This window comes from Myotis myotis, unplaced genomic scaffold (assembly GCF_014108235.1).
Source record: "Myotis myotis isolate mMyoMyo1 unplaced genomic scaffold, mMyoMyo1.p scaffold_m19_p_5, whole genome shotgun sequence".
Classification (NCBI taxonomy): Eukaryota; Metazoa; Chordata; class Mammalia; order Chiroptera; family Vespertilionidae; genus Myotis; species Myotis myotis.
Window position 1 is genome coordinate 103782980 of NW_023416357.1, and position 26408 is coordinate 103809387.

The window sequence follows — 26408 nt, forward strand, 5'->3', positions numbered from 1 at the left end:
TCAAATAACAAGGCAGGAGACATGCCCAGGTATAATAGCAGGTTCTTTTCTGGTTCCTCAAAGCGCCACATGGGGTGAGGGCAGATACAGAAGAGAATGTAAACATTGGGTTCCACCCCCTGGAGCTCAAGAAAAGACCCCTTTTCCAAATAGGGGCTGGAGGGTTAGAAGGAAATAAGGTGAAAGGTGAGGGTCCTGGTGAGGCAAAGCAGGGGAGGCATGAGAATACAGAGAAAGGTGGGTGAATAGGAAGGAGAGCAGGACGGTGGTGGGTGAGGAAGTGGGGGACATTTCCTGTTCCAGTGCATGTCCCCTTAAATAGAGTGCAAGAACATTGTGGAAGGAGAACCAAAGGACAGAAGATTGAGCGAACACCCCCACCCCTGGGCCAACCAGGTCCTTTATACATAATTACAACACAGAGATGTCCAGAAGTCAAGGAGGCCCTCGGCCAGGAAGTGGGGGAGGCAGGCAGGACTGGAGAGAAAAAGGAACCTAGCTCCACTTCATGGGTAAGGGGAGCAACTGGAGTGTAAGAATCTGAAAACTGACTCCCCCCATTGCCAAGAGTCACCCCTTTGGTGACAAAAGGCCAATCAGGACAGCACCTGGAAAGGGACCCCAAAGGGAACTGGGGCAAGAGTGAGAGAGACCCCAGCGCGACCTAACTGGAGGTGAGGGGCTCCAGACTTGTTCAACAGCCACCTCGGAGAATGCAGCTGCCCCATGCACTGACTGTCCTGGCTGTAGGGATCAGCAGCTGGCAAGGAGACGGGGAATCAAGCCACTTTCCTCAGGAAGAGGGACAGCTTACTGAGGGGTCTGCTCTTGGCTGAGGGAAAAGGAGGGGGCCATGCAGTCCAGGCCCAGAGCAGAGGTCAGAAGTAAGCGTCCTGCCGGGTTTCAGAGGCCGAGGACCTGTCCCCACCATCCTGGGGGGCTGGAGGCCCATCTGCCTTTCGACGCAGCGACAGCTTCCTGCCTTGGGCCTTCTTCTCCTGCTTCTGCCGTTCCTTCTCCTGCTTCTGCTGTTCCTTCTCCAGCTCTTTTTCCCACTTCTGCCGCTCCTTCTCCCGCTTCTCCCGCTCTTTCTCTTGTTTCTGTCGCTCTTTCTCCCGTTCCTTTTCTTGTTTCTCACGTTCCTTTTCCTGTTTCTGCCTTTCCTTCTCCTGCCTCCGGTCCTCCTGCCTCCGGGTCTCCTTGCTGGGACCCAGTGGGGTGCTGTTACCAGTGGGCGAAGGAAGGGATGGATGCAGTCCCTCAGCGGTGACCACAGGCCCTGGGGTAGGCCCAGCACTGGCCCTGTGGGGAGGGGGTGGAGATGGGGCTCCTCCAGCTGCCAGGGAGCCCCGGCTCTTGAGGCCATGGAGGCTGAGGAGGCTAGAGGAGGGGCCCAGGGGTGGCTGCTGCCTCCGGCGTTCCTCATGGATGGCCCGGGAGCCATGTAGTCGCCGTGAGGGCCGATACTGTAGTTCCCCCCGGGTTTCCCGCCACTTCTTGAGCTGGGCTGTGTTTTCTCGCTCAATCAGTGCTTCTGTCACTGGGAGGTTAGTCACCTAGATGGAGAAGAAATGGGTTCCAAAATGCAGATGAGGTGGGGATGGCCTGAAGCAGATCTGGGCTTTGCCAAAGCCTCTCATGCCTACCTCATGCACCAGGAAGTCCTCCTGCATGCACTGTTGGGGCAGGTTGCGCAGCTGCTCCATGGTTTCATACATGCCCTGGCAGGAGCGCAGCTTCTCCACTGAGCCCAGTGTGTGCCGCAGCAACACCAGGGCCACGCGGAAAATGATCTTTACGCCTGCAGAGTAGAGAAAAGACAGCACGGGTGATCATGCCTGGGACCTCTGCATGTCCCATGTAGGAGGGACTCACAGCTCCCATCCCTATCTACTGTAACGTGGGGCGCGGGTACGGTGTTTTGGCCAGGTTTAAGCCTCATTGCCACGTGCAAGTCCCAGCTGGAGGGCAGGGCCCTCCCAGCACAATCATAGCCAACGGCTGTGGCTGTAAGCTTGAACCTGTGGTCCAAACACATAGCCCCACGTGCCTTGTGGTAGAGTTCGGGTGCATGTAGTTGAGTGAGGTTGAAACTCACGAGAATGCTGTAAACAACGTGATCACGCCCCTACTTTGCCTCGTGGCATCTGCTATAAAATAAAGACAGGGCTTGTGGGCGCTGGCGCGGTCTCCTCATCAGAGAGCAGCGTCCCACCGAGACCCAGCTTTCATTCTCTTGACTGTCTTTCTTTAATCCTTTCACCCCCCGCCTCAGGATCACCCTTGGCTGTGCTGGCGCGGCCCACTGTAAACCTTACACATGAGGAAACTGAGGCCCAAGATGGGAAATGAACTGCCATGGGTTCCAGGTTCCTGGGAAGGAGAGTAGGCTCTGGGGTTAGTGGCAGAGCCAAGACCAGGCCTCAGGTTCCAACCCCCAGACCCAACAAGCACCTTCTATCAGCAGACCACCGCCTGGCAGGCACCGTGAAAACCCCCACAAATGTACCTTCACAGAAGAACATATCCCAGACACGCAGCACTGACGCCCAGGGCAGAGTACGAGCAAAGATGCACATGAACCATTCTGTCATGTAGAGCACGGGGTCAATGCGCTGCCGCCGCAGGTGTCTGTGTGCCAGTGGGGAGGCACGGCGCAAGAGTGCAAAAAAGATTTCTCCGTCCAGCTGAATGGCCTCCTAAAGGTGAGATGAGCCATGAGAAGGGGCCTGCTGTGGCCCCCTTGAGCAGGGGATCCTCACCTCAGTGGGCAAGGCCCAGAGCAGAGGGGACAGAAGGGCAGAGGGTGGGGCAGGACAAGGACCTCCCTGCAGCCTTGGGGAAAAGTCAGCCTGTTGTACCAAGCCTTCAGGTACTCACCAGCCCTGCACTGTAGTAACCCGGGAGGTACTTGTCGCAGATCTGTACCAGGCACCAAAAGGCTTGCTGAGAAGGGCAAAAACAAGGAGGGAGGGGGCCTGAGAAATGGAGCAGAGAGCTCCCCCATCACCACTGTAGGCCAAGATCCTCCCCACCCCCTCCCCAACCAGGACCACAGTATGCTGACCTCAGCAGGCATGTGCATGAGCAGCACTGCAGCCACTGGGGCCTGTGCCTGGCAGTAGCCCTCGTCGGGCCGGTAGATAGTGTAGGCCTTAAGGATTCGATACAGGTCCTGTTGCCTGTGGGTATCGGGAAAAACCATGAGGGCAAGCACAAGAGTTGGAAGCTCTCTGCCACAAACTAAATCTGCCCAGCCTGCAGCCCCAGCCCAGACCCTTCCTAAATCTAATTCCAGATTAACTTCTGAGCTCTACTACCACACACCTCAATCCCCTTCCTAGTCCTGCCTATCAAGCTTAAACCAAAGACTCAGATCACACAAAACATTCCAGGCTGCAACTTCCACCCTTGCCTGCACACCCCACGTGCTCCCTACCATTCCCAGCAGTCTGTGTTCGCTCTCTCTCCATCTGCCAGCATCCAATAAACCTTCAAGGTCATCTTCTTGCAGAGGCTTTCAATAGCCACAGCTTCAGTCCTCCTCTAACAGTCTGAATGTTTGCATCATGCCCCCCTCCCAAACCACCACCACCAATGGGCCCTATTCTAGGTGAAGGCTTGGGAAGCCAGGTGTGCCTTAGACCTTTCTCTTATCTCTACATCCAAAAGAATAAAATCTCTTCCCTAGACTTGCTCCTCTTCCTTGAGGGTGCCCCAACGCTGTATCTGGGAATTCCATCCACTCAACCCCACATCAGAAAACAGAAAGCCTTCCTTTACTCCCATGGCTAATCACAGTCTTCTCAACATTACGACCTAAATTTATTCCATCTGTTCCTTCACAACCACTTCACAGCTCACACCTTCATCACTTACCCAGAAAAAAGTAATGACCTCCCCAGATCATCTCCCTGCATCCAGTCACACGCACACTCCTGACCACTGCTTACAATCGTGTTTCCAAAATTCAGCCACTGAAGTGTGATCTTCGTTTGTGCTCTATCTGCATTCCACCCCTACTATTATTCTCCACTTTGCAATAGCATCCATGAAATGACAGGTTTGATATACTAGTTAGTACCTAATACCTGTCTGCTTTTATGCCCTGCCTTCCCCCCTGTTGCTACAGGTGAACTGTCAGTGATCCTGGACAAGCACAGCCTTTCCACTTGGGACTGGATCTCATCCCCTTGCCTACACAGGCCATCTCCAGTAACCTTCCCATCTCTCCTGCATCATCGATTTTTCTCCCTCTACTAGATCATTCCCATTGCAAACTACATCTTTTATTTCCTTTAGTTTAAATTAAGTCTCTTGACCTCACTTTCCTCTCCAAATATCACACTGTTTCCTTCCTTACCTATTAAGTGAAACTCCGCCAGAGTATAGGCTCACTATCTTCAATTTCTCTCTTCCCTTTCTCCAGCGAGGCTTTAGTCCACTGTTCCCCACAAAACTGTTTTTATCTAAGGCAGTGATGGCGAACCTATGACACGCGTGTCAGAGGTGACATGCGAACAAATTTTTTTGGTTGATTTTTCTCTGTTAAATGGCATTTAAATATATAAAATAAATATCAAAAATATAAATCTTTGTTTTACTACGGTTGCAAATAAACAAAAAATTTCTATATGTGACACGGCACCAGAGTTAAGTTAGAGTTTTTCAAAATGCTGACAAGCCGAGCTCAAAAGGTTCGCCATCACTGATCTAAGGCCTCCCCCAGTTTTAGTCCAGAGGTCAATTTGCAACTTGACTTTACTTGACCCATCAGAAGCATTTCATACAGCCGATCCTAAAACTCTTCACTTTGCTTCCAGGAATCACATATTCCTGGTTTTCCTTCTACCTCTCCAGCTTCTTCCAGTCCATTTACTGGTTCATTCTCAGTAATTACTATTCTTAAAAATGTTGGAGCTGCAGGGCTCAGTCTCTGAGCTTCCCTTCATTTATACACTTGCTGCCTTGACAACCTCATCCAGTCCCATGGGTGAGATTTAGTCCCATCTAGAGAGTGACAGGTCTTCACTTTCCAATTTATTTCCAATTTAAACCTCTCCCCGAAATCCTTAATTATATATATTTACCTCCAACCTACTTGACATCTCCATCTTGATGTCCAATAAGCATTTCAAACTACACATTCCAAAACTGAACTCCTGATATACCTCCCAAACTTACTTTCCCCCCAGTTTTCCCCATCCATATCAGCATATGGTAACTCCATTCTTCCAGTTTCTCAGGCCAAAAACCTTAAGAGTCATTGATAACTCCTTCTCTTTCTCTCTCTCTCACACACTCCACATCTAATCGACTGGCAAATCCTTTTGGCTCTAGCTTCAAAATATAACCAGAATCCAACCATTTCTCCCAGGAGTTCCACTGCTATGATCCTTATCTATCAACATCTCTCCTGGATTATGGAAATAGTCCCCTCACTGTTTTCTCTGCTTCTGTCCTTGTCTCCTCATAGGCTATCCTTAGCACAGCAGCCAAGATGAACCTTTTAAAATATACAAGTCAGCCCTAGCCAGTTGTTTAGTGGTTAGAGCATTGGCCTGTAGACTGAAGGGTCTCAGGTTCAATTCCAATCAAGGGCACATACCTGGGTTGCAGGCTCAATCCTAGACCCCGTGCAGGAGGCAACCAATGTGTCACTCATACATCGATGTCTCTCTCTCTCTCTACCTCTCCCCATCCCTTCTACTCTATCTAAAAATCAATGAAAAAAATATCCTCAGGTGAGGATTAACAAAAAAAGTAAAATAAAATACAAGTCAGATCTGCCCAGCTGGTGTTGCTCAGTGGTTGAGCATAGACCCATGAACCAAGAAGTCACCAGTTCAATTCCCGGTCAGGGTATATGCCCGGGTTGCTGGCCCGATCCCCAACGGGGGGTGTACAGGAGGCAGCCCACTGATGATGTTTCTCTCTCATCAATGTTTCTATCTATCCCTTTCCCTTCCTCTCTCTCTAAAAATAAAAGTCAGATCCAATCACTTAAACCCCAATTTCCATTCACATTCTCTATTCCCCTCTTAAACTCCTCTTTATTACTTACCATCATTTATTTCACATACAACATATTTTCTTTCATCTTACTGTCTATCCCCACTAAAATATAATAAGCCCCATGAGGGCAAGAGTTTTTGTCTCTTGTTCACTGCTGTCATCCGTGACTAAAAGAGTGCCTAGCAGATAGTAGATGCTCAATAAATATTTGCTGAAAGGATGAACTTGTTGATAAAAAATGTCCATCCGAGAACCACCTAAGATCAACTTGCATATTACTGGGGAGCATATTACACGCGGAAAAGCCTGGGAAAAAACAAAAATTCAAGTGCCTTGGCACAATACTTAAGGGCCCTTCGTGATCTGGCCCTAAACTACTTTTCCAGCCTCAACTACCCAACCTCACTGCCCAAACACAGTTACATACCCCCCAGGCAGGAAAACCTTGTCCCCTGCTCTGCTCCCATCTAGCCTTCAAAGCCCAGCTCAATGCCATGAGCCCTTGCTGTGCCTCCCTTTCTTGCCCCTACAACAGACCCCCAGCCCCACCCACCAAGTCAGAGTCTTCTGAGAACATGTCCCTCAATATGGCTTGACACTCAACCCACAAAGGACCAGCCTTCTAGAAGTCCTGGAGAGCATGAACTGCTTTCAACTGTCTTGTATTCACCTGGAGCCACCAACAAACGTTTGCTAACTAACCCACGTGGCCAGGCCACCTTACCCATGCCCCCCTCGAGCAGCAAACATCTCATGGAAAGGGAACTGGCGGTGCAGGTCCTTCTCAATCACATCCAGCCACTTGGGGTCCCCAGGAGCCCGTTCCAGCTCCTGCAGTGGGAAAGCAACAATTACCTCAGGATCTGGGGGAGCTGATGATATCCTTCAGCCAGTGTCACATGTCCCCACACCCTGGACACACCTCAAACTTGCCCGGGTTCTGCTCCAGGAGTTCCTTGCTATTGGACAGATACTGCCAGGCCTTGGCTCTGAGGGAGGAGGGGATTCCCTTCCGGCAGCGCAGCTTCACCTAAGGCAGAATGGCAGGCAAGGGAACAGCTTCAGAGACTGGCCCAGCCTCCAAGTCTCCCCCAGCAATCCTCAGGCTCCCTGGGACACCCCGCCCACATCCACAGGCTTAACTCCACTCCACTAGACCTTGCCTGGCTTAAAGTTACTCCTTCCCCAGGCCCAAGTCCCACTTCTCCCCAGCACGGTCCATAGAGCAGATACTACCGTGTTCCTGGGCTTCCCCAGAGCCCCGGGGCCCACCCTGCCCCTGCCCCTTGTGCACTGCCCTGCCCACCACTTAGCCTTCTCAAACCTTCTGGAAACGTCGTGACAGCCACTTATCCCAGTTGCTGAACATCTCCAGCCACTTAAGCTCCCGCTGCCGAGCCACATCCACGGGAATGGAGCTCTCTCTGCGGGACGGGGGAAGCATGGAAAGGGTCAGGAGCAGTAGTGTAATACCTGGACGCTGAGGGAACTGCGGCAAGCCACCTCTCCAGGCTCAAATGAGAGACTGGACATAAAAACATTTTGTGAGCTGCCCAACATCAGATGTCTGGCCATTTAACTATCCAAGGCCCTAGTTAACCAAACTGAAAGGACTTCTTCCCTTTGGAAGGAATCTCTGCACAGAGATTGTGTTCTCCTGTTGGATTTCTATACAGACGTGTGTTTAAATCAGCCGTGGGCAAACTACGGCCCGCGGGCCGGATCCGGCCCGTTTGAAATGAATAAAACTAAAAAAGAAAAAAGACCGTACCCTTTTATGTAATGATGCTTACTTTGAATTTATATTAGTTCACACAAACACTCCATCCATGCTTTTGTTCCGGCCCTCCGGTCCAGTTTAAGAACCCATTGTGGCCCTCGAGTCAAAAAGTTTGCCCACCCCTGGTTCAAATCCTACTTCGGATGTATATAAGTTTGGGAAGAGAGTACAGAATATGTAAAACCATAGTTTGCATTAGACCTAAAATTCAAGTTCTAGCTTTTAACACTTATTTATTGTATAATCCTGGATAAGTCACTTAATTCCTCTAAGCCTCAATTTCCTCATGTATAAGATGTAGAGAAAAATAATATCTACCTGACAGTTTATGAGACAATACATATAGAGGTGCAGGAGATAATAACAATTATTACCCATAAAATAAAATATAGAATATACTTCTCTGTCTCCTTAGAAGCAACTGTCTTGAGTTTCCTCCTATCAGACTCTTGAGATTCCCTTGGGCCACCTGCAATTCTCTTTACCTCCTCCTCTCTGAAATCACCCCGACTCCCAGGCAAATGAAGCTTTCCTTACACTGTTTGCTCACTGTCTGTCAGAGCTACACATCAAGATGCCTCATCATGCCCTGGCCGGGTTGGCTCAGTGGATAGAGCGTCGGCCTGCGGACTGAAGGGTCCTGGGTTCGATTCCGGTCAAGGGCATGTACCTTGGTTGCGGGCACATCCCCAGTGGGGAGTGTGCAGGAGGCAGCTGATCAATGTTTCTCTCTCATCGATGTTTCTAGCTCTCTATCCCTCTCCCTTCCTCTCTGTAAAAAATCAATAAGATATATTTAAAAAAAAAAAAAAAGATGCCTCATCAGTCTTTTTTTTTTAATAGACTTTAAAAAATATTTTTGTTGATTTGAGACAGAGATAAAGAGACAAGAGAGAAAGAAACTTCAATTTGTTGTTCCACTTATTTATGCATTCATTGGTTGATTCTTGTATGTGCCCTGATTGGGGATCAAACCCGCAACCTTGGCATATAGAGATGATGCTCTGAGTGAACTACCCAGCCAAGGTCCCCATCGTCTTGAAATAATTACTTTTAGGAGTCAATACCAGGAGGTGAGTAGAATGGAAGAAAGAGCTTGGGGTTTCCAGACAGACCTGAGCTCAAATCCCATTTCTGTCCTTAGAAGTCGGGGAGTCTTGATAAGTGATAACCTGAGTCTCTTCCTCATCTGTAAAACAGGGATGTCACAACCTACATCACAAAGTTATGGGAGCCCCAGCTGGTTTGGCTCAGTGGATAGAGCATCAGCCTGTGGACTGAAGGGTCCCAGGTTTGATTCCAGTGAAGGGCACTTGGATTGCAAGCTCAATCCTCAGTGCGGGGCACGCAGGTGGCAGCCAATCAATGATTCTCTCTCATCACTGATGTTTCTATCTCTCTCTCCCTACCTCTCTGAAATCAATAAAAATATATTTTAAAATAACAAAAGAAAAACACAAAGAGATGAGAAGTCTATTGAGAAACTGTATATAAAGGACTATTAAAAGAGAGGGTTCACCCGGCCAGCATGGCTCAGTGATTGAGCGTCAACCTATGAACCAGGTCACGGTTCGATTCCCGGTCAGGGCACATGCCCAGATTTCTGGCTCGATCCCCAATTTGGGGCTTGCAGGAGGCAGCCGATCAATGATTCTCTCATCATTGACGGTTCTATTTCTCTCTCCCTTCCTCTCTGAAATTTAAAAAATAAATATGTTTTAAAAAATGCACAGAAGAGCCTGGCCAGTGTGGCTCAGTGGTTGAGCGGCAACCTATGAACCAGGTGGTCCCCAGGGCACATGCCTGGGTTGTGGGCTTGATCCCCCCTGTGGGGAGTGCAGGAGGCAGCCAATCAATGATTCTCTCTCAGCATTGATGTTTCTTTTTTGTTTTTATTTTAATATATTTTTATGGATTTCAGAGAGGAAGGGAGACGGAGAGAGATAGAAACATCAATGATGACAGGGAATCGTGATTGGCTGCCTCTTGCATGCCCCACTCTGGGGATCGGGCCCACAACCCAGGCATGTGCTCTGACTGGGAATCAAACCGTGACCTCCTGGTTCATAGGTCGACGCTCAAACGCTGAGCCACGCTGGCCTGGCTCATCACTGATGTTTCTATCTCTCTCTCCCTCCCTCTTCCTCTCTGAATTCAATAAAAAATATATTTTTAAAAAATAATAAAAATAAGCCCTAGCCGGTTTTGCTCAGTGGAGAGTGTCGGCCTACGGACTGAAGAATCCCTGGTTTGACTCCAGTCCAGGGCACGTACCTCAGTTGCAAGCTCGATCCCTGGCCCTGGTTAGGGTGTGTGCGAGAGGCAATCAATTGATGTGTCTCTCTTACATCAATGTTTCTCTGTGTCCCTCTCCCTTCCACTCTCTCTAAAAATCAATGGAAAAATATCCTCCGGTGAGGATTAACAAAAAGAAAAAAACAAAAAATTTTAAAAATGCACAGAAGAGGCATCTAATTGAAGTAGGGGAGTGGATACCAGGAAAGGCTTCCTGGAGAAGGGGACCTGTCAGGTAAGCCACAAAAGACTGGGTAGAACTTAGCGGGAAAAGGGGGAGAAAGGCATCCCTGGCCTGAGTGTGAATCAGTTCAACAGGAGCACAGCACGAAGTGCTTGGTGAGGAGCGGCAGGAGAGCAGACCAGAGGGGCTGGCAGGGCCAGATAAGGAGGCTATGCGCAGGCTAGAGCACTTGGACTTTAACCTGTGGCCAGTGGGGAGCCACTAAAAGTTTTTAAGGTGCATATGGCCCAGTCAGCCTTGTGCCTCAGTAGATTCCTCCAGCACAGAAGATGGATTTTAGAGGGACAAGACTATAAAGCAGAGAAACAGCATTCAGCACAGTGCCTGGCATACAAGGGGGGCTCACTAAAATCCGATTCAATCCAAGAGTTCCTTAGGGTGACACGGTGCTAAGGAGAGAACCACTGGTCACAGATCCAGATTGAGTAGAGCAATTCATTCAATTGCTTCTTCATTTGTAAACTGGGGACAGCACATCCCTCAAGCGTGGGAAAGCACAGGGTCAAATTTCAGTTGCCTTCCTCTTACAGGACCAAGAATGCGGGTGCACAAAGGTTTTCTGATTTTTTTTTTTTTTTGGTGGGTAATAATCCCTGACTAGAATATTCTCTCACCACCAGGCAGGTCCTCCACCAACCCCAACAGGCCCAGCCATGATTAAATGTTACATCTTCTTAAGATTCAGATTAGCTTCAGCAGGATTCCCAGACTGGGCAAAACATCCCTTCCCCAGGTGCTCACAAAATCCTGTGACCACCTCTAAGTGAAACCTAACATACACTGAAACCAAGTATTTAGGTACATTTCTCCCTCTAAATGATGAGCAACTTGAAATGACTGTTTTATCCTTAACATCCTGGACAGGGCCTGCCACCTGGGTACTCAGGTGATGCTGAACTGACCAGCAGGTTACAGGGGTAGCGGAACAATGTGCAGGATCCAAAGAGAGAAGGAAGAAGCCGGAGGTGATCACACCCCCCCTCAGGAGTGACTCAGGCCCCTGGAGGGAACTAGGAAAGAGTAAGCTGGGCTGTGGAGATGAGAAAATGGGGAAGAGACCTTCCCCACCCCCTTTCCCTCAGTGAAAACACAAGACTGTCCTCTGTTCCGCAGAGGGGCCCTGTTTTCAGAGTCTCCCTCCATCACCAGATTTCTCCACCTCCCCACCCATCAGACCTAGGGTTATGAGGAAGGTGCGACACCTGCTTCACTCACAGACTCTCCCCCTAGGGGACCAAAGATCTCTACCAGAACCCCTGCCCAGCCAACACTGTAGAATATCTGGCTCAAAGTTAGAGTCTCAAATAAAGGAGCTGGGATGATCTTAGATATCATCTCATTCAGCCTTTCATTTCATAAACTGAGCACGGAAATGGGGAAGACACCAGCTCAAGGGCACACAACCCACCAAAGGCAAAGCTTAGGCTCAAACCCAGAACTCCTGACACCGGCTCTGAAACTCACAAAAATGTGCAGAACTTCTGGGTGAGGATGCTCTAGGCTAGGGCATGATAGGAATGGCCAGGTATCCCACACCCACTGTCACCCCTGGATCCTCAGAGGAGGCTGGGCTGCCAGAGTCTGAGCAAGCTACTTCTCCCCGCACCCCCAAAACCTGCTTCACTGAAGCAGCCCCACTGGGTACTCACAGGCTGCCCGAGTACTGGCTGCCCCCAAGGAAGCCATACTTGTCCGTCTTCCGCAGGGCCAGCCCGTTTATCTCTGAGTCTGAGCCCACGGAGCTCATATCATCCAAGGACTCCAAGGTCCCAGACATGAGGCTCACGGAGTCCACGTAGCTCAGAGTGTCCGGGGCCTGCCCTCGAGGCCCAGAGATGCCAGGTCCCAGGCTGGACATGGAGCCTAGATCCTGAGAGTTTTCTGCAGGCTCTGGAGCAGGGGTCACCATCACAACCGCGACCAGAGCCTCACCAGTCCCTGAAGGCCCTGTGCCGGACCCGGAGGGGTCCTCTGGAGCCGGTCCTGTTGATGCTGATGGTGCAGCTCCATGTCCACTTGTCACCTGTCCTGCTGTCACTGCTGCAATCCGTGCAGTCACTCCTGAGGCCGCTGTGGTTCCCGGCTTGGGGGCAAGCGGGGGTTTGGCGGTCAGGGCTCCAGGAGCCGATCTGGACGAGGTTCTGGTGGAGGTCCCGGTGGAGGTTCCTGGTCCAGAGGCGGGTGAGGTTCTAGTCTCCTCCGTCTTTGGAGAGTCTGCCCCTAGGGTGTGAGCCATTGACGTCTGGTCTCCGATTACTGCCGCGGGCACCAGGACCTCCGGGCCGGAGGAGACCTGCGCTTCGGGTGAGGCCTCCAGTGTTAGCATCACCACTGTGCTGCCCGTGAACGTCGGGGCCGGGGCTGAAGCCGGGACCGGGGCTGAAGCCGGGACCGGAGCTGAGGCCGGGACCGGGGCTGAGGCCGGGATCGGGGCTGAAGCCGGGACCGGGGCTGAGGCCGGGACCGGAGCTGAGGCCGGGACCGGGGCTGAGGCCGGGATCGGAGCTGAAGCCGGGACCGGAGCTGAGGCCGGGACCGGGGCTGAGGCCGGGGCCGGAGCTGAAGCCGGGACCGGAGCTGAGGCCGGGACCGGGGCTGAGGCCGGGACCGGGGCTGAGGCCGGGGCCGGAGCTGAAGCCGGGACCGGGGCTGAGGCCGGGACCGGGGCTGAGGCCGGGGCCGGAGCTGAAGCCGGGGCCGGAGCTGAGGCCGGGATCGGAGCTGAGGCCGGGACCGGGGCTGAGGCCGGGGCCGAGGTCTGGGTGGGCCCCGGTAACCAGGTGGGCCGCGCCTCCCCGGGGGCCACCAGGGTGACCGGGGCTGAAGTGGCCGTGGTCACTGGCGGCCCCGGAGCCACCACTAAGACGGGCCCGGCCCGGGAGCCGCGGGGCGGCGGCGAGGGGGCCGCGGGGGCGCCATGACGGCGTGGCGGGGCCACAAGGGGCGCCGGGCCCGTCTCCATGGCCGCGGGCCGCCCCTCACATCCCCCTCCCGGCCAGGACGGCCGCAGAAGGCGCCGCCCTCAGGCCGCTCCGCGCCGCCCGTCGAGGAAGGGGAGGTGAAGGGCGCGGCCCGGCGCGCGCTGGGGGCGGGGACGGCGCGCGGGCGGCCGCCGGCCCGCGGAGGCGGCGCTCGGGTCCGGGGGCTCCGGGTGCCGGGGTCTCTCTCGCGCCCTCTCACCCCTACCTCTCTCTCGCCGCCGCCCCCTCTCTCCTGCTTTGGGCGAGCAACCGACCTCGCGCCTGCGCACACGACCGGGTGCCGGCTGAGCGGCCAGCGTTGCGGCGTTTCACGCCTGCGCGCGGGCCGTCCCATCGCGCTTCTTTTTGTTCCCGCCTCGTTAGAGGGCTTGGGCGAATAATAGGAGAAAGGGAACTGGGTTTCTGCCAATCGTTGTACGGGTGGGTGAGGTTGGAGGTGGGAAGAGGAAATGGAGAAAAGGTATGAGACCAATGAGAGGGCGGGTGAAGGTAGGGGGAGGCGGGACGAAAGGAGCAACTAATAGAAAATCAGGAAGCTGAACCTCCTGGCCAATAAAAATGGCGGGAGAGTGAATGACCGCGGAAGGAGGCGGGTACTGTGCGAGAAGAGGCGGGCCTGGCTAAAATAAACGATAAAAAGGCAGCCAATGAAAAGGAATAGGCGGAGGTCAAATTGACAGACAGTCACATCTATTTGGGCGGTGACAGACAGCATCTGCAGTCAATAGGAAGAACTGCGATATCCTTTACGTCTCCCAAGAAGGTCAGAAGGAATGACAGCTGGAGGGCGGGCCAAATTTGCAATTAATTTGCCTCGTCAGCCAATGAGCGCATTCTCTCCCTTTAGCCACAGGCCAAAGGGGAGGGGTGCTGCCAGCAGGCGGTGCCAGCCCAGGGATATCGGTGACAGCCGGAGACTAGCGCCGGAGGGAGGTGACAGTTGGGGACAGCGCGGAGTAGAGACGTGGGCCAGGGGCATTAGCGAAACCTTTAGCCAATCAGGATGCCGTGCTGCCCTGCCCGAGTCCTTTCTGGGCCCCCATTCTCCAGCCAGCTACCGATCTCCCCTCGCTCTCCCCCACCCTGGTGGCAGGTGCGGTCCTGAGCTCTGACACAGATCCAGTGCCCGATCCAGCGCTCTCCACCTCCACTCTGTCTGAGTCTCGACCCGGCTCCCAACCAATCCCTACACTTCAAGCCCAAACCTCCAGTGGCCAATTTCTCTGAATCCGCCATTTCCTGGGGGAATCCCAAGCCCCAAGTCCTCACACCTCATCCTTTCAATTTGCCATTCTAGTGGGGATCCCAGACCCCAAACCATGAATTCCCAGTACCATGAAATCTTACATCTGTGTTCTTATTCTTTCGGTAATTCAAAACCCTTCAGTCAACCACTATCCCCTCGTTGCCACACTTCTCTATGCTCATTTTCTGCTAAGAAACCAGACCCCAATCTTATGAGCGCCCCAGCCTATCCTAGATGCAAACACAAAGTCCTGACTTTCCGAGCCTTTTCTCCCTCTGACCCTCATTACCCTGAGCTCCCGGCTTATATGCTGATTTCCATAGAGTCCATCATCTTGAAACTTCAGTCAGGCCTAACGCCCCTGTCCTCCTGGGTTTCTGAGTTCCGGAACTCCCTCCCATTCCATGTCTGAAATATATTGCTGCTGATCTCCTTCTCAACTTCCCCACTTTCCAAGCTCCCCCGATTCCTGTCTTTGGAGTTCGCCTCGCCTCCCAGAACCCAGTAATAAGTGGGTTTCCCCTTCCCCATAGTAACCTTATAAGGTGAGGCAGCTGTCGATCGAGGCAGGGAGGGGCCAGTTCAGGAGGCCAAGAGCAGCTGCTAAGTTTAGGGTGGTTTCTTCTCTCTTCTTAGAGACAACAGGTGGCTGGGCCCCAGTGCCCAGAAAAGAAAATGTCTTAGAGGCATTGGCATGAGGCTGGAGGAGGGAAAGGGAAGGAGGCACCTTGCTCAGGACATTGGGTCCTAGAGGGAGCAAGAAGAGGAGGTGTCATTGCCAACCTGGGGCCTCCTGGAGCTTCCTCAGCCAATACTGCCCCAGACCTCCACTGTATGGAGGGGACGGGACACCGAGGCCTAGAGGGGTGGGAGAGAATACCTCAAAGTCACAGTCAGCCAAGCGGGGTTTTGTCCAGAATGGATTGAGAAGCCACTGACCATTCCAGGCAACCAAGAGGAGGTGACCAACTAATTTCTCTCTTCGTGTCTCTGACTCCCTTCCTCTGAGTTCTAACTTTCAAACTAGAATCCAAAGAAATGGTTATAGACTCACACTAGACTATGCCTTTCTCCTGTTTCAAAACTTTTCAAGGCTCCCATGGTCTCAGCTCCCAGCCTGGTGTTGAAGGCTCTCCAGTTCCAGCATCAGAGGTTTCTAGCCCCTCCGTTCATGCCCCATCATGATTCTGGCAACCTGAACACTTCTGATCTTTTGCTTCTCCAGGCCTTTGCCCATCCATGCCCTCTGCTTGGCACGCCTGCTCCTCCATGTTCACCTGACTCACCTCTACTGATCTTCATAAACTCATTTTTATGCTCCTGGACAGGGCTACTCTGCATTTATCCTGTCTTCATGACTGGACTGTAAGTTCTAAGGCAGGGCCTAAGTTATAATATGATTACATTTCACTAAACTGTTTCCAAATAGTGTTCACATCCACAAGTTCTGTGGGATGAGAGTTAAATTCTATTTTACAGAAGGGGAAACCAAGGCCCAGGGAGTTGAAGCACAAAGCCCAAGATGACAGAGCAGTCTCTCTGCCCTAGGCTGTCTAGTCTCTTCATACCTAGTGATTCCACATTTTATATCTTTCCTCACAAAATCCTCCTTCTCTGCCCTAACCGGTTTGGCTCAGTGGATAGAGCGTCGGCCTGCGGATTGAAGGGTCCCGGGTTTGATTCTGGTCAAGGGCATGTACCTGGGTTGCAGGCACATCCCCAGTAGGGAATGTGCAGGAGGCAGCTGATTGATGTTTCTCTCTCATCGATGTTTCTAACTCTCTATCCTTCTCCCTCTCCCTTCTTCTCTGTAAAAAATCAATAAAATACATTTTTTTAAAAATATAAATAAATAAATAAAAACAGTGAATTTACTTTTTTTAAAAAAATCCTCCTTCTCCATGAAGGGAATGTGGAAGACTTTCCTGGTCCTTTAGATTCCCCAGAGGGCTCTCTCCCACCTCTAAATTCTGCCACTACCCCTACACATACTCTCACTTGACTGTGAACTCCAGATGGGAGCGGTTGTGTTTGTCAAAGTGCACCCATAAAACACAGCACAACACCTGGCACACTATAGGTGCTCAATAAATTGACTGGGTTTAAATCTAGGCACACCCCACTCAGGGGTACAGGGATGTGGTTCATCTCTCTCCAAGCGCTGTGGCCCGTCTTGGGCCTTCTCTGAACTCTGCCACATTCTAACCCACTTTTGAGAGAAAGAACAACCTTTCCTGCCCAGGTCCTAGTGCAGGGGTAGGCAAACTTTTTGACTCGAGGGCCACAATGGGTTCTTAAACTGGACCGGAGGGCCGGAACAAAAGCATGGATGGAGTGTTTGTGTGAACTAATATAAATTCAAAGTAAATATCATTACATAAAAGGGTACGGTCTTTTTTTTCAATAGTTTTATTCATTTCAAACAGGCCGAATCCGGCCCGCGGGCCGTAGTTTGCCCACGGCTGTCCTAGTGAGACATGCATCCCAAGACTCATTCCCTCCTCCCTCTCTCCCTGGACTCCAGCTGCTGCAGGCCCTCCAAGAAAGGAAAGGCCCTGAGCCAGGCTATTTTGGTATCTGGGGTGGGCACCCGCAAGGCTAAGGTTACCCTGGTATGTTAAGGGCTCCCTAGGGCAAGACTATATAACCCCAGAGAGACTGCGGCAAGCTTGCTCTCTGCCACTTTCCAGCCTTGCCCCCGGGGAACTGAAGACATGGTAAGAATCCCCCCACCCCCTGCCCGCATCCCTCAGACCTCAGAGCAGCCTCACCCTTTGAAAGAAGGTAGCTGGTTCCCAGTCCATCAAGAGGAAAAAAGATGAGTCCTTCTTTTCTTGGTATCACTAATGGGTGCGTAGGGTAATCCACTCAGACACTCCATTCACTGGAGCCCAATCCCTCTCAAAGCATGCTCCATACTGCCCTGTTCTCCATCTTCCTAAAACCCTCTGGGGCCAAGCTGGCAAGGATTCCCACTCCCATGTTTTTTTAAATCTTTATTGTTGAAAGTATTACAAATGTCCCCTTCTTCCCCCATTGATCCCTTCTGCTCCCCCCCCCAACACACACACACACACACACACACACACACACACACACACACCTTCCCCACTCCCATTTTATAAATGAGAAAGTAGAGCTTCATACAGAATGAATGAGTGGATCGGGGTCACACAGGAAGTCTGGGACTCAGAGGAGGAAGGCTCAGGACACTAAGAAGAGGAAACTTCCACTTGGGTAGGATGGAGGGATGGGACTCAAGGGCTACAAGGTAGGAATTTGGGAACGCAACTGAAACAAGCACCCACAGCAAAGCAGTCACAAAGAGAAGGAAGCCTAGAGCCAGATGAGTTGCTTTACAAGAATAAACGCAAAGAACCCGGAGTCTAATCCATTGCCTCCAGAGAATAGTAGGATCTGGCCCATGGATGTCTTTGCCCAACCCTCACCCCCAGGCACCCAAGAAGGCCAAGAGAAGGGCAGCAGCAGAGGGTGGAAGCTCCAATGTCTTCTCAATGTTCGACCAGACTCAGATCCAGGAGTTCAAGGAGGTGAGTGAAGGGAAGTGAGACTGAAGGCTGACCAAAGGCACCCTTGCTGCCCTCCCCCACCCTCCCACCCCGGAATGTGCACCTGTTTTAGTGGGAGGGGAAGGGTTTAGAATTCCTTGCTCCCCTCCCTTCTTGGCACGAAAGAGGACAGCTGGCTGGGGGCCACAATCTGATCTGCCTGGAGTAAGGATGCTAAAGCCTGGCCATGGGGGCCTAACCCCTCCCTGCCCTTGCCCTCCACAGGCCTTCACAGTAATTGACCAAAACCGTGATGGCATTATTGACAAGGAAGACCTGCGGGACACCTTTGCAGCCATGGGTGAGCCCCCCACCCAGTCCCCTTAAAGGTCCAAGGCTGTAGAGTCCTGGGAATTCAGCAGCCTTGGGGGCCAGCCCTGCTGACTCCACCTCAGTCTACCCAGATGAAAAATGGGGGGGGGGGATGATGTGAATTTATGAGAAGAATCACCCTCTGATCCCAGGACCCCACTCCAGCCCATGCTTCCCCCGCCCCATTCCAGGGCGCCTCAATGTGAAGAATGAGGAGCTAGATGAAATGATGAAGGAAGCCAGCGGCCCCATCAACTTCACCGTCTTCCTGACTATGTTCGGAGAGAAGCTCAAAGGTGAATGAAGCGTCCTGGGTCCAAGCTCCCAGCTGCCCCTTCCCAGATCTTTCAGAGACAGACGCTTCAGGGACCCCTGTGCCCTCTTACTCCAGGTGCCGACCCCGAGGACGTGATCACTGGAGCCTTCAAGGTCCTGGACCCTGAAGGGAAGGGTGTTATCAAGAAGCAGTTGTAAGTGACCCCTCCAGCTGCTCACCCACAGAAAGCCTCCTTAAGTCCCTGCCAAGGGTTAGGCGTTGCGAGGGATACGGGAGAAATGAAGGCTGTGATTAGGATTAAATTTGCACATCCCATGTGGGGAGAAGGGCAAAAGCCTTTCGTGTTTGTGTTTGTGTGATCACTGGAAGGATCCAGAGTGACCCTGGTTTTCAGGAGAAACTGGGAATAGCAACAAGGATGAGGTGGGAGTGGGAAGAATTTACAAGGCCCCATCTCAACTCCCCTTGTGTCACCTCTTCATCTCTCTCCAGCTTGGAGGAGCTGCTTACCACCCAATGTGACCGCTTCTCCCAGGAAGAGGTGAGTGGGGTAGGGGCCTGGGAAAGGCAGAGGGGTGGGGGACGGGCGCCCCAGGAACCCGCAGGAAACGCGACCTGGCCGTCTTTCCCCAGATCAAGAACATGTGGGCGGCCTTCCCGCCCGACGTGACCGGCATGGTAGACTACAAGAACATCTGCTACGTCATCACGCACGGCGACGCCAAGGACCAGGAGTAGAGGGCCCTTCGGGACAGCTTGACCCCCACCCCAGTCCTAATAAAACTGAGCTGGTCTTTGTTTCTTACCCGCGGCCCCCAGCGTGTGATTGTGGGGGCGCCGGGGGAGAGTGGCTGGAACACTGCAAGGCGAGTACCCGACCAATGAATGAAGGCCGGGCCCGCCGCTATTCCCGCGGGGAAAGCGAAGACGCGTGGCCTCAGGAAACTTAGTTTTGTTTTTTAATGTTTTAATTGATCTTAGAGAGAAAATGACATCTATTTGAGGAACATCGATGCGAGAGAGAAACAGGGAACATCGATCGGTTGCAGTTGCCTCCCGAACGCACCCCGGCCGGGGCGGCATCTGGCCTTGTGCCCTGACCGGAGTCTGACCAGTGACCTTTCGGTGCACGGGACAGCGGTCAACCCGCTGAGCCACACTGGCCAGGGCAGGAACCTTAGTCGGGGTTTACTGGGGCTTGGCTGGAAGCCCCGGCTCCGGGAGGGGCGGGGGGCGGGACGGGGCCAAAGGCAGGACCGCCAGCTCTGGGGTTGGGAGAACTGTTGGCCCAGAGCCCAGTGCCAGGGCGGCTCGGGGCGAGGCGCGGGGCCGCCGGGGCTCGGGGATTGGACAAGAGACGGACGAAGGCGGAGCGGATGTAAAGCGGCACCGGCGGGGGTCCTCACAGAGCGGCCGACTGCTCGCCCTGAGCCTGGCTCTGCTGCACCTGCGCCTGCATCTTCTCCAGCATCTCTTGCATGCGACGCAGCTGTGGGGCAAGATCGCAGGCGGTGGGGCCGGGCGTGGCCGGAGGGCGGCTTCTTCGAAGAGGACTGGGGCTTTGGTCAGTGGGGGGCGGGCTGCTGGCTCACCTCTTCGTCTTTCTCGCGGATCAGCTTCTCCGTCTCGGCCAGGGGCAGCATGGGCAGCGGGATCTCCGTGGTGCTCCGGCGGGAAAGCTTACTAGAGGGAGGAAAAGGAATAGGAATCAAGGGCGGGACCGTGGTTGTGTGGGTCACGACCGCGAGGCGGGGCCTGGAAGGGGGTTGGCCTCTAGGAGGTGGGCTCTTGTCCTTGAGGTTAGGGCCGGAAGCTAGCTGGGTGGGGAAAGACTTGGGGAAAAAGATCTGGATGGTGAAGGCGGGGTCAAGGCGGGGTCATGGATGTGGTGAGGGCGAGATCATGGAGCACCTGTGAGTCCACTGCGGCTCTCACCTGCGGCTGGCCCGATCGCGAGCCCCAGGCCGGGCCAGGCTCTGTAGACAGCGGGCCCGGTAGCCCTCATAGAGCAGATCGTGTGTCACCTCCTTCAGGTCCTGCAGGTGTGTCTGCACCAGCATCCGTCGCAGGTTCAGGAAATCGCAGTGATGTGGGTTCTCCACTGGGGGACCACCGTGTGCATCAGGAAGCTGCCGGGTCCGGGCCCACCCTCTGGGTAAGGTCTGCCCGAAATCCCACCCCGCTCCTGGGGAGGGTCCACCTCTGCAGCTCAAAGACCTCTCATCTGGCTCCTAGGACCTCCCAGACCGGAGCTCACCCGCCATCACATGTTGGGTGCGGTTGACTTGGCGGTGGCCTGGGCTCCCCGCTGGCCTCAGAATGCACGCCCAGCCTTACTCACCCTCCACGGTGCCCCAGGAGTAGCGGCGTCCCCTCACTGGTCGGGTGCCTTTGTCCCTCACTACCTCGCATGAACCGACAACTGCGAAAGGGATGCTTTCCTAGAGGGTGGGAATCAGGATCACCACTGGCCCCTCAAGGACAGAAGCTTCTTCCTCAGCTTCCACCTCCACCTCTGCCTCCCCTGCTTCTCGGCCCCTTCCTCCCTTGCCTCTGCACCTTCATCTCGGCATCCTGCCTCTTGAAGTCTTCATCCTCATCTGAGTCACAATCGGGGAACTGGTAGATGTTGATTTCCTCCTCCTTCAACTGGTCCCGGATCTCAGAGCAAACAGATGCAGAGACAGTGAGAATCACAGAGGCTGTGAACAACAGACATTGCATGGCCCAGGCAGATTCAGATACTGACACTTGCCCTAGCCAGTTTGGCTCAGTGGATAGAGCATCGGCCTGTGGATTGAATGGTCCTGGGTTGGATTCCAGTCAAGGGCACCTACCTAGGTTGCAGGTTTGATCCCTGGCCCTGATTGGGGCACCTGCAGGAGGCAACTAATCAATGTTTCTCTGTCTCTCCCCCTCCCACTCTCTCTAAAAGTCAATGAAAAAATATCCTCAAGTGAGGATTTACCAAAAAAAAGTGCTCAGATACAGACACTGGGTGGTCAGACAGGAAAGACAGATGGTGAGAAATGAACTGAAAGTGCAGCCCTGGGCTGTGTGGCTCACTTGGTTGAGCATCATCCTGGGCACCGAAAGGTTGAAGGTTTGATTCCTGGTCAGGGCACATGCCCAGGTTTCAGGTTCTGTCCCTGGTCAGGGTGTGTGGAGGAGGCAAGTCATGTTTCTCATGTCAATGTATCTCTCCCTCTCCCTTCTCTCTCTAAAATCAATAAAAAAAAAAAAAATGCTCTAGCCAGTTTGGCTCAGTGGATAGAGTGCTGGCCCTCGGACTGAAAGGTCCCAGGTTCAGTTCTGGTCAAGGGCACGTACCTCAGTTACAGGCTCAATCCCCAGCCCTGTGTGGGAGGCAACCAATTGTGTCTCTCTCACATCTGTCTTTCTCTCTCTCTTTCTCTCCCTGTTTCTTCCACTCTCTAAAAATCAATGGAGCCTTAGCCAGTTTTGCTCAGTGGATAGAGTGTCAACCTGCCAACTGAAAGGTCCCAGGTTTGATTCCAGTCAAGGGCACGTACCCAGGTTGTGGGCTCGACCCCCAGTGGGGGGCTTGCAGAAGGCAGCCAATCAATGATTCTTTCTCATCATTGATGTTTCTATATTTCCCTCTACCTCCCTCTCTGAAATCAATAAAAATATATTTAAAAAAGAAACACAAATCTCACACAAGGGAGGGGCATCACACTGAATTTAATAAAAAAATTAAAATAAAAAGCAATGGAAAAAATATCCTCGGGTGAGGATTAACAAAAAACAAATAAAAGAAATGAACATAAAATCTCAGAGATAATGGGACAGTCACAGGGTGAAAAGACTGGGACAAAGACACCCTAACAGCCAAGGCAGAATCCTGGAAAGATTCTAAGATGAGGCAGATTCCAAAATACCCGGAGAGAGACATAGAAGCAGAAACAGTAGGCGCGGGCTCTGAAGACACTGGAGGGTGGGGGGCATCCGGGGTCATCACGTCTATGTTCCTACCCTCAGACAGGCTAGGCATCCAGCCCAGGGGTTCCATTCTGAGCTTCCAGAGGCACGGCTCTTTCAGGCAGCTCACTACCTACCTTCCGCAGAAACTCTAATAGCATTACACATCATGCTCCAAGAAGCCTACCCCAAGATCAAAGGAGTCAAAGCTGAGTTCAGGCCCTGACCAGTTTGGCTCAGTGGGTAGAGCATCGGCCTGTGGACTGAAGGGTCCCAGGTTCGACTCCGGTCAAGGGCATGTGCCTTGGTTTCGGGCACATCCCCAGTGGGAGGTGTGCAGGAGGCAACTGATCAATGGTTTTCTCTCATCGATGTTTCTAACTCTCTATCCCTCTCCCTTCCTCTCTGTAAAAAATCAATAAAATATATATTTTTTAAAAAAAGCTGAGTTCAGGTTTGAGCATGACTTTTGGCTTCATGTGGGGCCAAAGGTCAAAAGTCACCACACCCACCTTCTGCTTGAGAGCCTGGGTTTCTCTGGGCATCAGGGCATCTGCTTTGCCAATGACTGGGATGATGTTGACTTTCTCGTGCACCGCCCGGAGGAAGGCCACATCTAGGGGCCGGAGCCTGCACCCAAGGATTGGCCAGGGCTTGGTCTCCGGATATGGAGTCACCTCCCAAGCCCTCCCCAAACGCCCCACCCCCAGGGCGGCCCTCAGACCCCCGGCCAAAGGGTGAGATGAAGTAGAGGCAGCAGTGGACACGGGAATCCTGGATGTTCTTCCGGTTCAGGCCGCTCTCGTCCCTAAGGTACTGCTCAAATTGCTCCTCAATGAAGCGCACCACGGGCAGCCAGCTGGGGTGTGGGGAGGGAGAGAGCATGTGGTGGGAGAGCAGGGGTCACACGGCAGGCAGGGAAGGGGGCAAGACTAGCCAGGACTGTGGGGGTGGGGAGTAGTTTCTTTGTCTCCAACCAAAGAAGTCGGGAAACTGGCAGGGTCCTAAGTGAGATGTCGGGAAGCACAGGGCACTTTGGGACACACAGCCACCAGAAATGCCCCCCACCTTTCAGTCAGGGTGGGTGGGAGGCCAGGGCAGACCAGCCCTGTCACTGACCCCTCAGTTTCCACCAAGTAGCCAGCCATATTGGGAGACTATCCTTCATTCCCTCCCCCGCTCCTCACCAGTCTGAGCAATCCACCGAGTCCCCAAAGCCAGGTGTGTCCACCAAGGTCAGCTTCACCTTAATGCCCCCCTCCTCGATCTCCACGCCCCGACGCTCAATGGTCAGCGTTTGTGTCAAGCGAGCTATGGGTACGGGAAGAGATCAGGGAACTGGGTAGGGGTCTGAGGAAGGACTAGTTTCCTTTCTCAGTATCACAATTGCCCCCACCTATTGTTTTTAGGGGAAGAAGCCGTAAGCTGCCCGAGTCCCCCAGAAAGTCATGGGAGTGCAGATGGAAAGGAAGATAGTGTAGCCTGGGGAGATAGGAGGGGGTAGAGGGCCTGGAGAGGATGGGGAGGGTCTTACCGCTGGCCTCTGGCAGTTGCCGATCCTCATAGAGGTTGGTGAGAAACAGGCTGTTGATGAGGGTGGATTTCCCCAGGCCTGACTCCCCTGTGGACAGGCAGGCCCAGTTGGTCAGGTCAGAGGACAGCCAGGGTCTCTTGAGGACCCACCACCTCCAAAACCCCCAGACCTGCCACCATGAGTGTGAAGTCAAACCCCTTCTTGATGGACTTGCGGTGCAGCTGGTTGGGAAGGGCTGCGAAACCCACATACTCCTTGTCCTGTTGGTGGGGGGTAGACAATATCAGGCTGCTGGGAGCTGCAGACAGGGCCCCCAGTATAACCTGATCTCAAGGGCTAGAACTGTGGGTTGACCTGGGCCTGGCTGCCCTGGCGGTTGAGGCCTGGGGACCTGGATTCTTAGGCATAAGGACTCACCATGGCCCCCGTCGCTGTTGCTGTACCTGCTGTCTCTCCCCACTTCCTCTGGTGAGGCAGGAAGTTGAGTGCAGCAAGCAAGGGGGCGGGCAATGTAGGAAGCTGAGATGCTTAACTGGCCCCGAGAGGTGGGGAAAGCCAAGACCAAGAACACCTGGGGTCCTCACCATCTGGATCCCTTTGCCCATCATCCCTACGGGAAGCTTGAACCCCTCTGTCCTTTGCACACCTTTCTCCCAAGTCCCATTGTCTGGTGCATCACCCTGGTGGGAGGTGCAGTGTAGGCGGAGAGGAAGGAAGCAGGTTGGTCTGTCTAGCAGTGAGATGAAGGCTTTGACAGAGATGGTTAAAAAAAAAAAAAATCCTCGGTCTAAGTGATAAAACCCATAAAAGGATTGGAGGTGGGAGGGGCCGTCATTTTTTCTCACCAGCTCGTACAATGGATTTTTTTTCTTTAAATGCAATGGATTCTTAAAAAGACTACAGGTCATTGGACAACCGCCAGAGAGACCGTCCTTAGAATCCTGGCCAAGGCATTCCCTGCTTGAAACTCTTCCAGGGTTCCCCAGCGAGCTCAGAATCAAGTCCGATTTCCCGCCCGGCAGCAAAGCCTTCCCCATCTGGCCTCATCACGCCTTTACTCACTCTCCCTTCGCAAGGGCCCGCGTCCTGGACTCTGCCCATACCGAGCTTTTCCTTTTTTTGCATCAGGTGAACTCTTCATCCTTCAAGGATTTGATTAAAAGGGCTCTTCCTCCTCTGAAATCTTCCTCAACTTACCCTAGGCAGAGTCATTTTCCCTCCTCTGGACTTCCCAGCACCTTTAACAGGCCCCTCCAATGACCACATTTGCTTACCTGGATGTCTCTTCTATTCATGGCTGGGCTTTCTAAGGGCAGGGGCCATGTTTCCCTAATTTCTATATCCTCCGTGTCTTACACAAGGCCTGGCACACAGAAAGTGCCAATAAAACTCAGAAAGAACTTCTTCTATGCGGCCCTAGGCAAGTCATTTGGCCTCTCTGAACTCCGTTTCCCTAATGTAAAATGAAATACACACATTTCCACTTTATCAGGACTCAATGGTTTCAGATTACATGAACTGTGGAGTCAATCAGTTATATATCAATTGACCTTAGCATTTATGAACTGAGTGACTTCTCTGAGCCTTTTTTAAAAAAATTATTTTATTTATTTATTTATCTTAAAAATATATCTTTATTGATTTCAGAGGGGAAGGGAGAGGGAGATAGAAGCATCAATGATGAGAATCATTGGCTACCTCCTGCACGCCCCCTACTGGGGCTTGAGCCAGCAACTGGGCATATACCCTTGATCAAAATTGAACCCAGGGCTCTTCAGTCCACAGGCCTATGCTCTATCCACTAAGCCAAACCAGGTAGGGTTCTGAGCCTTTTTTAAAAAAGATTTTTTCTTGAGTTTTATTTTTTCAAAGACTTTTAGAGTGAGAGGAATGGAGAGAGAGAGAGTGAAACATCCATGTGAAACATTGATCACTTGCCTCCTGCACAACCCCTTCTCCCCCTATCAAGCCAGAAATCGGTAACCCAGGCATGTGCCCTGACCTGGAATTGAACCTGATAGACTCACCTTTCCCGGGAATGTGATTACTAAACCCACCCGTCCCTGGAATGGCGATGACTTACTGTAAATGTGATGTGGCCCCAACCCAGAAGGAACACCTTGTATGGACATATACATTGACTAACCAACCAGCTCTCACCAAGTACCCCAAGCCCTCCTGTCTTCCTCATTCTCCTTAAATAAGAGTTCTTA

General features: G+C 52.7%; 3 protein-coding genes across 8 annotated transcripts; 1 reads left to right on the top strand and 2 right to left on the bottom strand.

The window, feature by feature from the left end:
- Positions 1-25: 25 nt before the first annotated feature.
- On the bottom strand, positions 26-13624 carry TBC1D10B (TBC1 domain family member 10B). The gene is made up of 9 exons (XM_036308195.1): positions 11984-13624; positions 7340-7439; positions 6938-7045; positions 6740-6846; positions 3068-3182; positions 2881-2946; positions 2510-2699; positions 1647-1801; positions 26-1556 (listed from the first exon to the last, which is right to left on the bottom strand). Exons 1-9 carry the CDS (start codon positions 13294-13296, stop codon positions 879-881), a joined length of 2832 nt encoding a protein of 943 aa, XP_036164088.1. The 5' UTR covers positions 13297-13624; the 3' UTR covers positions 26-878.
- Positions 13625-17140: 3516 nt separating this feature from the next.
- MYLPF (myosin light chain, phosphorylatable, fast skeletal muscle) lies at positions 17141-19524 on the top strand. Its single transcript, XM_036310288.1, has 7 exons — positions 17141-17278; positions 18017-18112; positions 18356-18431; positions 18634-18738; positions 18834-18912; positions 19212-19260; positions 19353-19524. The coding sequence occupies exons 1-7, from the start codon at positions 17276-17278 to the stop codon at positions 19455-19457; spliced, it is 513 nt and encodes a 170-aa protein (XP_036166181.1). The 5' UTR covers positions 17141-17275; the 3' UTR covers positions 19458-19524.
- A 165-nt stretch (positions 19525-19689) lies between these two features.
- Positions 19690-25769, bottom strand: SEPTIN1 (septin 1). Of its 6 annotated transcripts, none has more exons than XM_036310286.1 (11): positions 24842-25767; positions 24365-24455; positions 24196-24282; positions 23849-23972; positions 23386-23520; positions 23174-23291; positions 21279-21380; positions 21061-21160; positions 20655-20820; positions 20312-20402; positions 19690-20208 (listed from the first exon to the last, which is right to left on the bottom strand). In XM_036310286.1, the coding sequence occupies exons 1-11, from the start codon at positions 24869-24871 to the stop codon at positions 20122-20124; spliced, it is 1131 nt and encodes a 376-aa protein (XP_036166179.1). In that variant the 5' UTR covers positions 24872-25767; the 3' UTR covers positions 19690-20121. The 6 variants fall into 6 exon arrangements, with proteins under 6 accessions (XP_036166179.1, XP_036166174.1, XP_036166180.1 ...); XM_036310281.1 differs by lacking the exon at positions 24842-25767 and adding an exon at positions 24613-24803 and having other exon boundaries at positions 24391-24455; XM_036310287.1 differs by lacking the exon at positions 24842-25767 and adding an exon at positions 24613-24722.
- Between the last annotated feature and the right edge of the window lie 639 nt (positions 25770-26408).

Coding starts and splice junctions, on each gene's coding strand:
- TBC1D10B (XM_036308195.1), bottom strand. CDS start 13,296: ATGGAGACGGGCCCGGCGCCCCTTGTGGCCCCGCCACGCCGTCATGGC. Junction 6,847..6,937: donor AGAACCCGGGCAAGTTTGAG/GTGTGTCCAGGG, acceptor TTCCCACTGCAG/GAGCTGGAACGGGCTCCTGG. Junction 1,802..2,509: donor GGATATGTTCTTCTGTGAAG/GTACATTTGTGG, acceptor TCTACTCTGCAG/GCGTAAAGATCATTTTCCGC.
- MYLPF (XM_036310288.1), top strand. Junction 18,113..18,355: donor AGATCCAGGAGTTCAAGGAG/GTGAGTGAAGGG, acceptor TGCCCTCCACAG/GCCTTCACAGTAATTGACCA. Junction 18,432..18,633: donor GGACACCTTTGCAGCCATGG/GTGAGCCCCCCA, acceptor GCCCCATTCCAG/GGCGCCTCAATGTGAAGAAT.
- SEPTIN1 (XM_036310281.1), bottom strand. CDS start 24,803: ATGATGGGCAAAGGGATCCAGATGGTGAGGACCCCAGGTGTTCTTGGT. Junction 24,456..24,612: donor CAACAGCGACGGGGGCCATG/GTGAGTCCTTAT, acceptor CCCCACCAACAG/GACAAGGAGTATGTGGGTTT. Junction 21,161..21,278: donor GGCAGGATGCCGAGATGAAG/GTGCAGAGGCAA, acceptor CCCACCCTCTAG/GAAAGCATCCCTTTCGCAGT.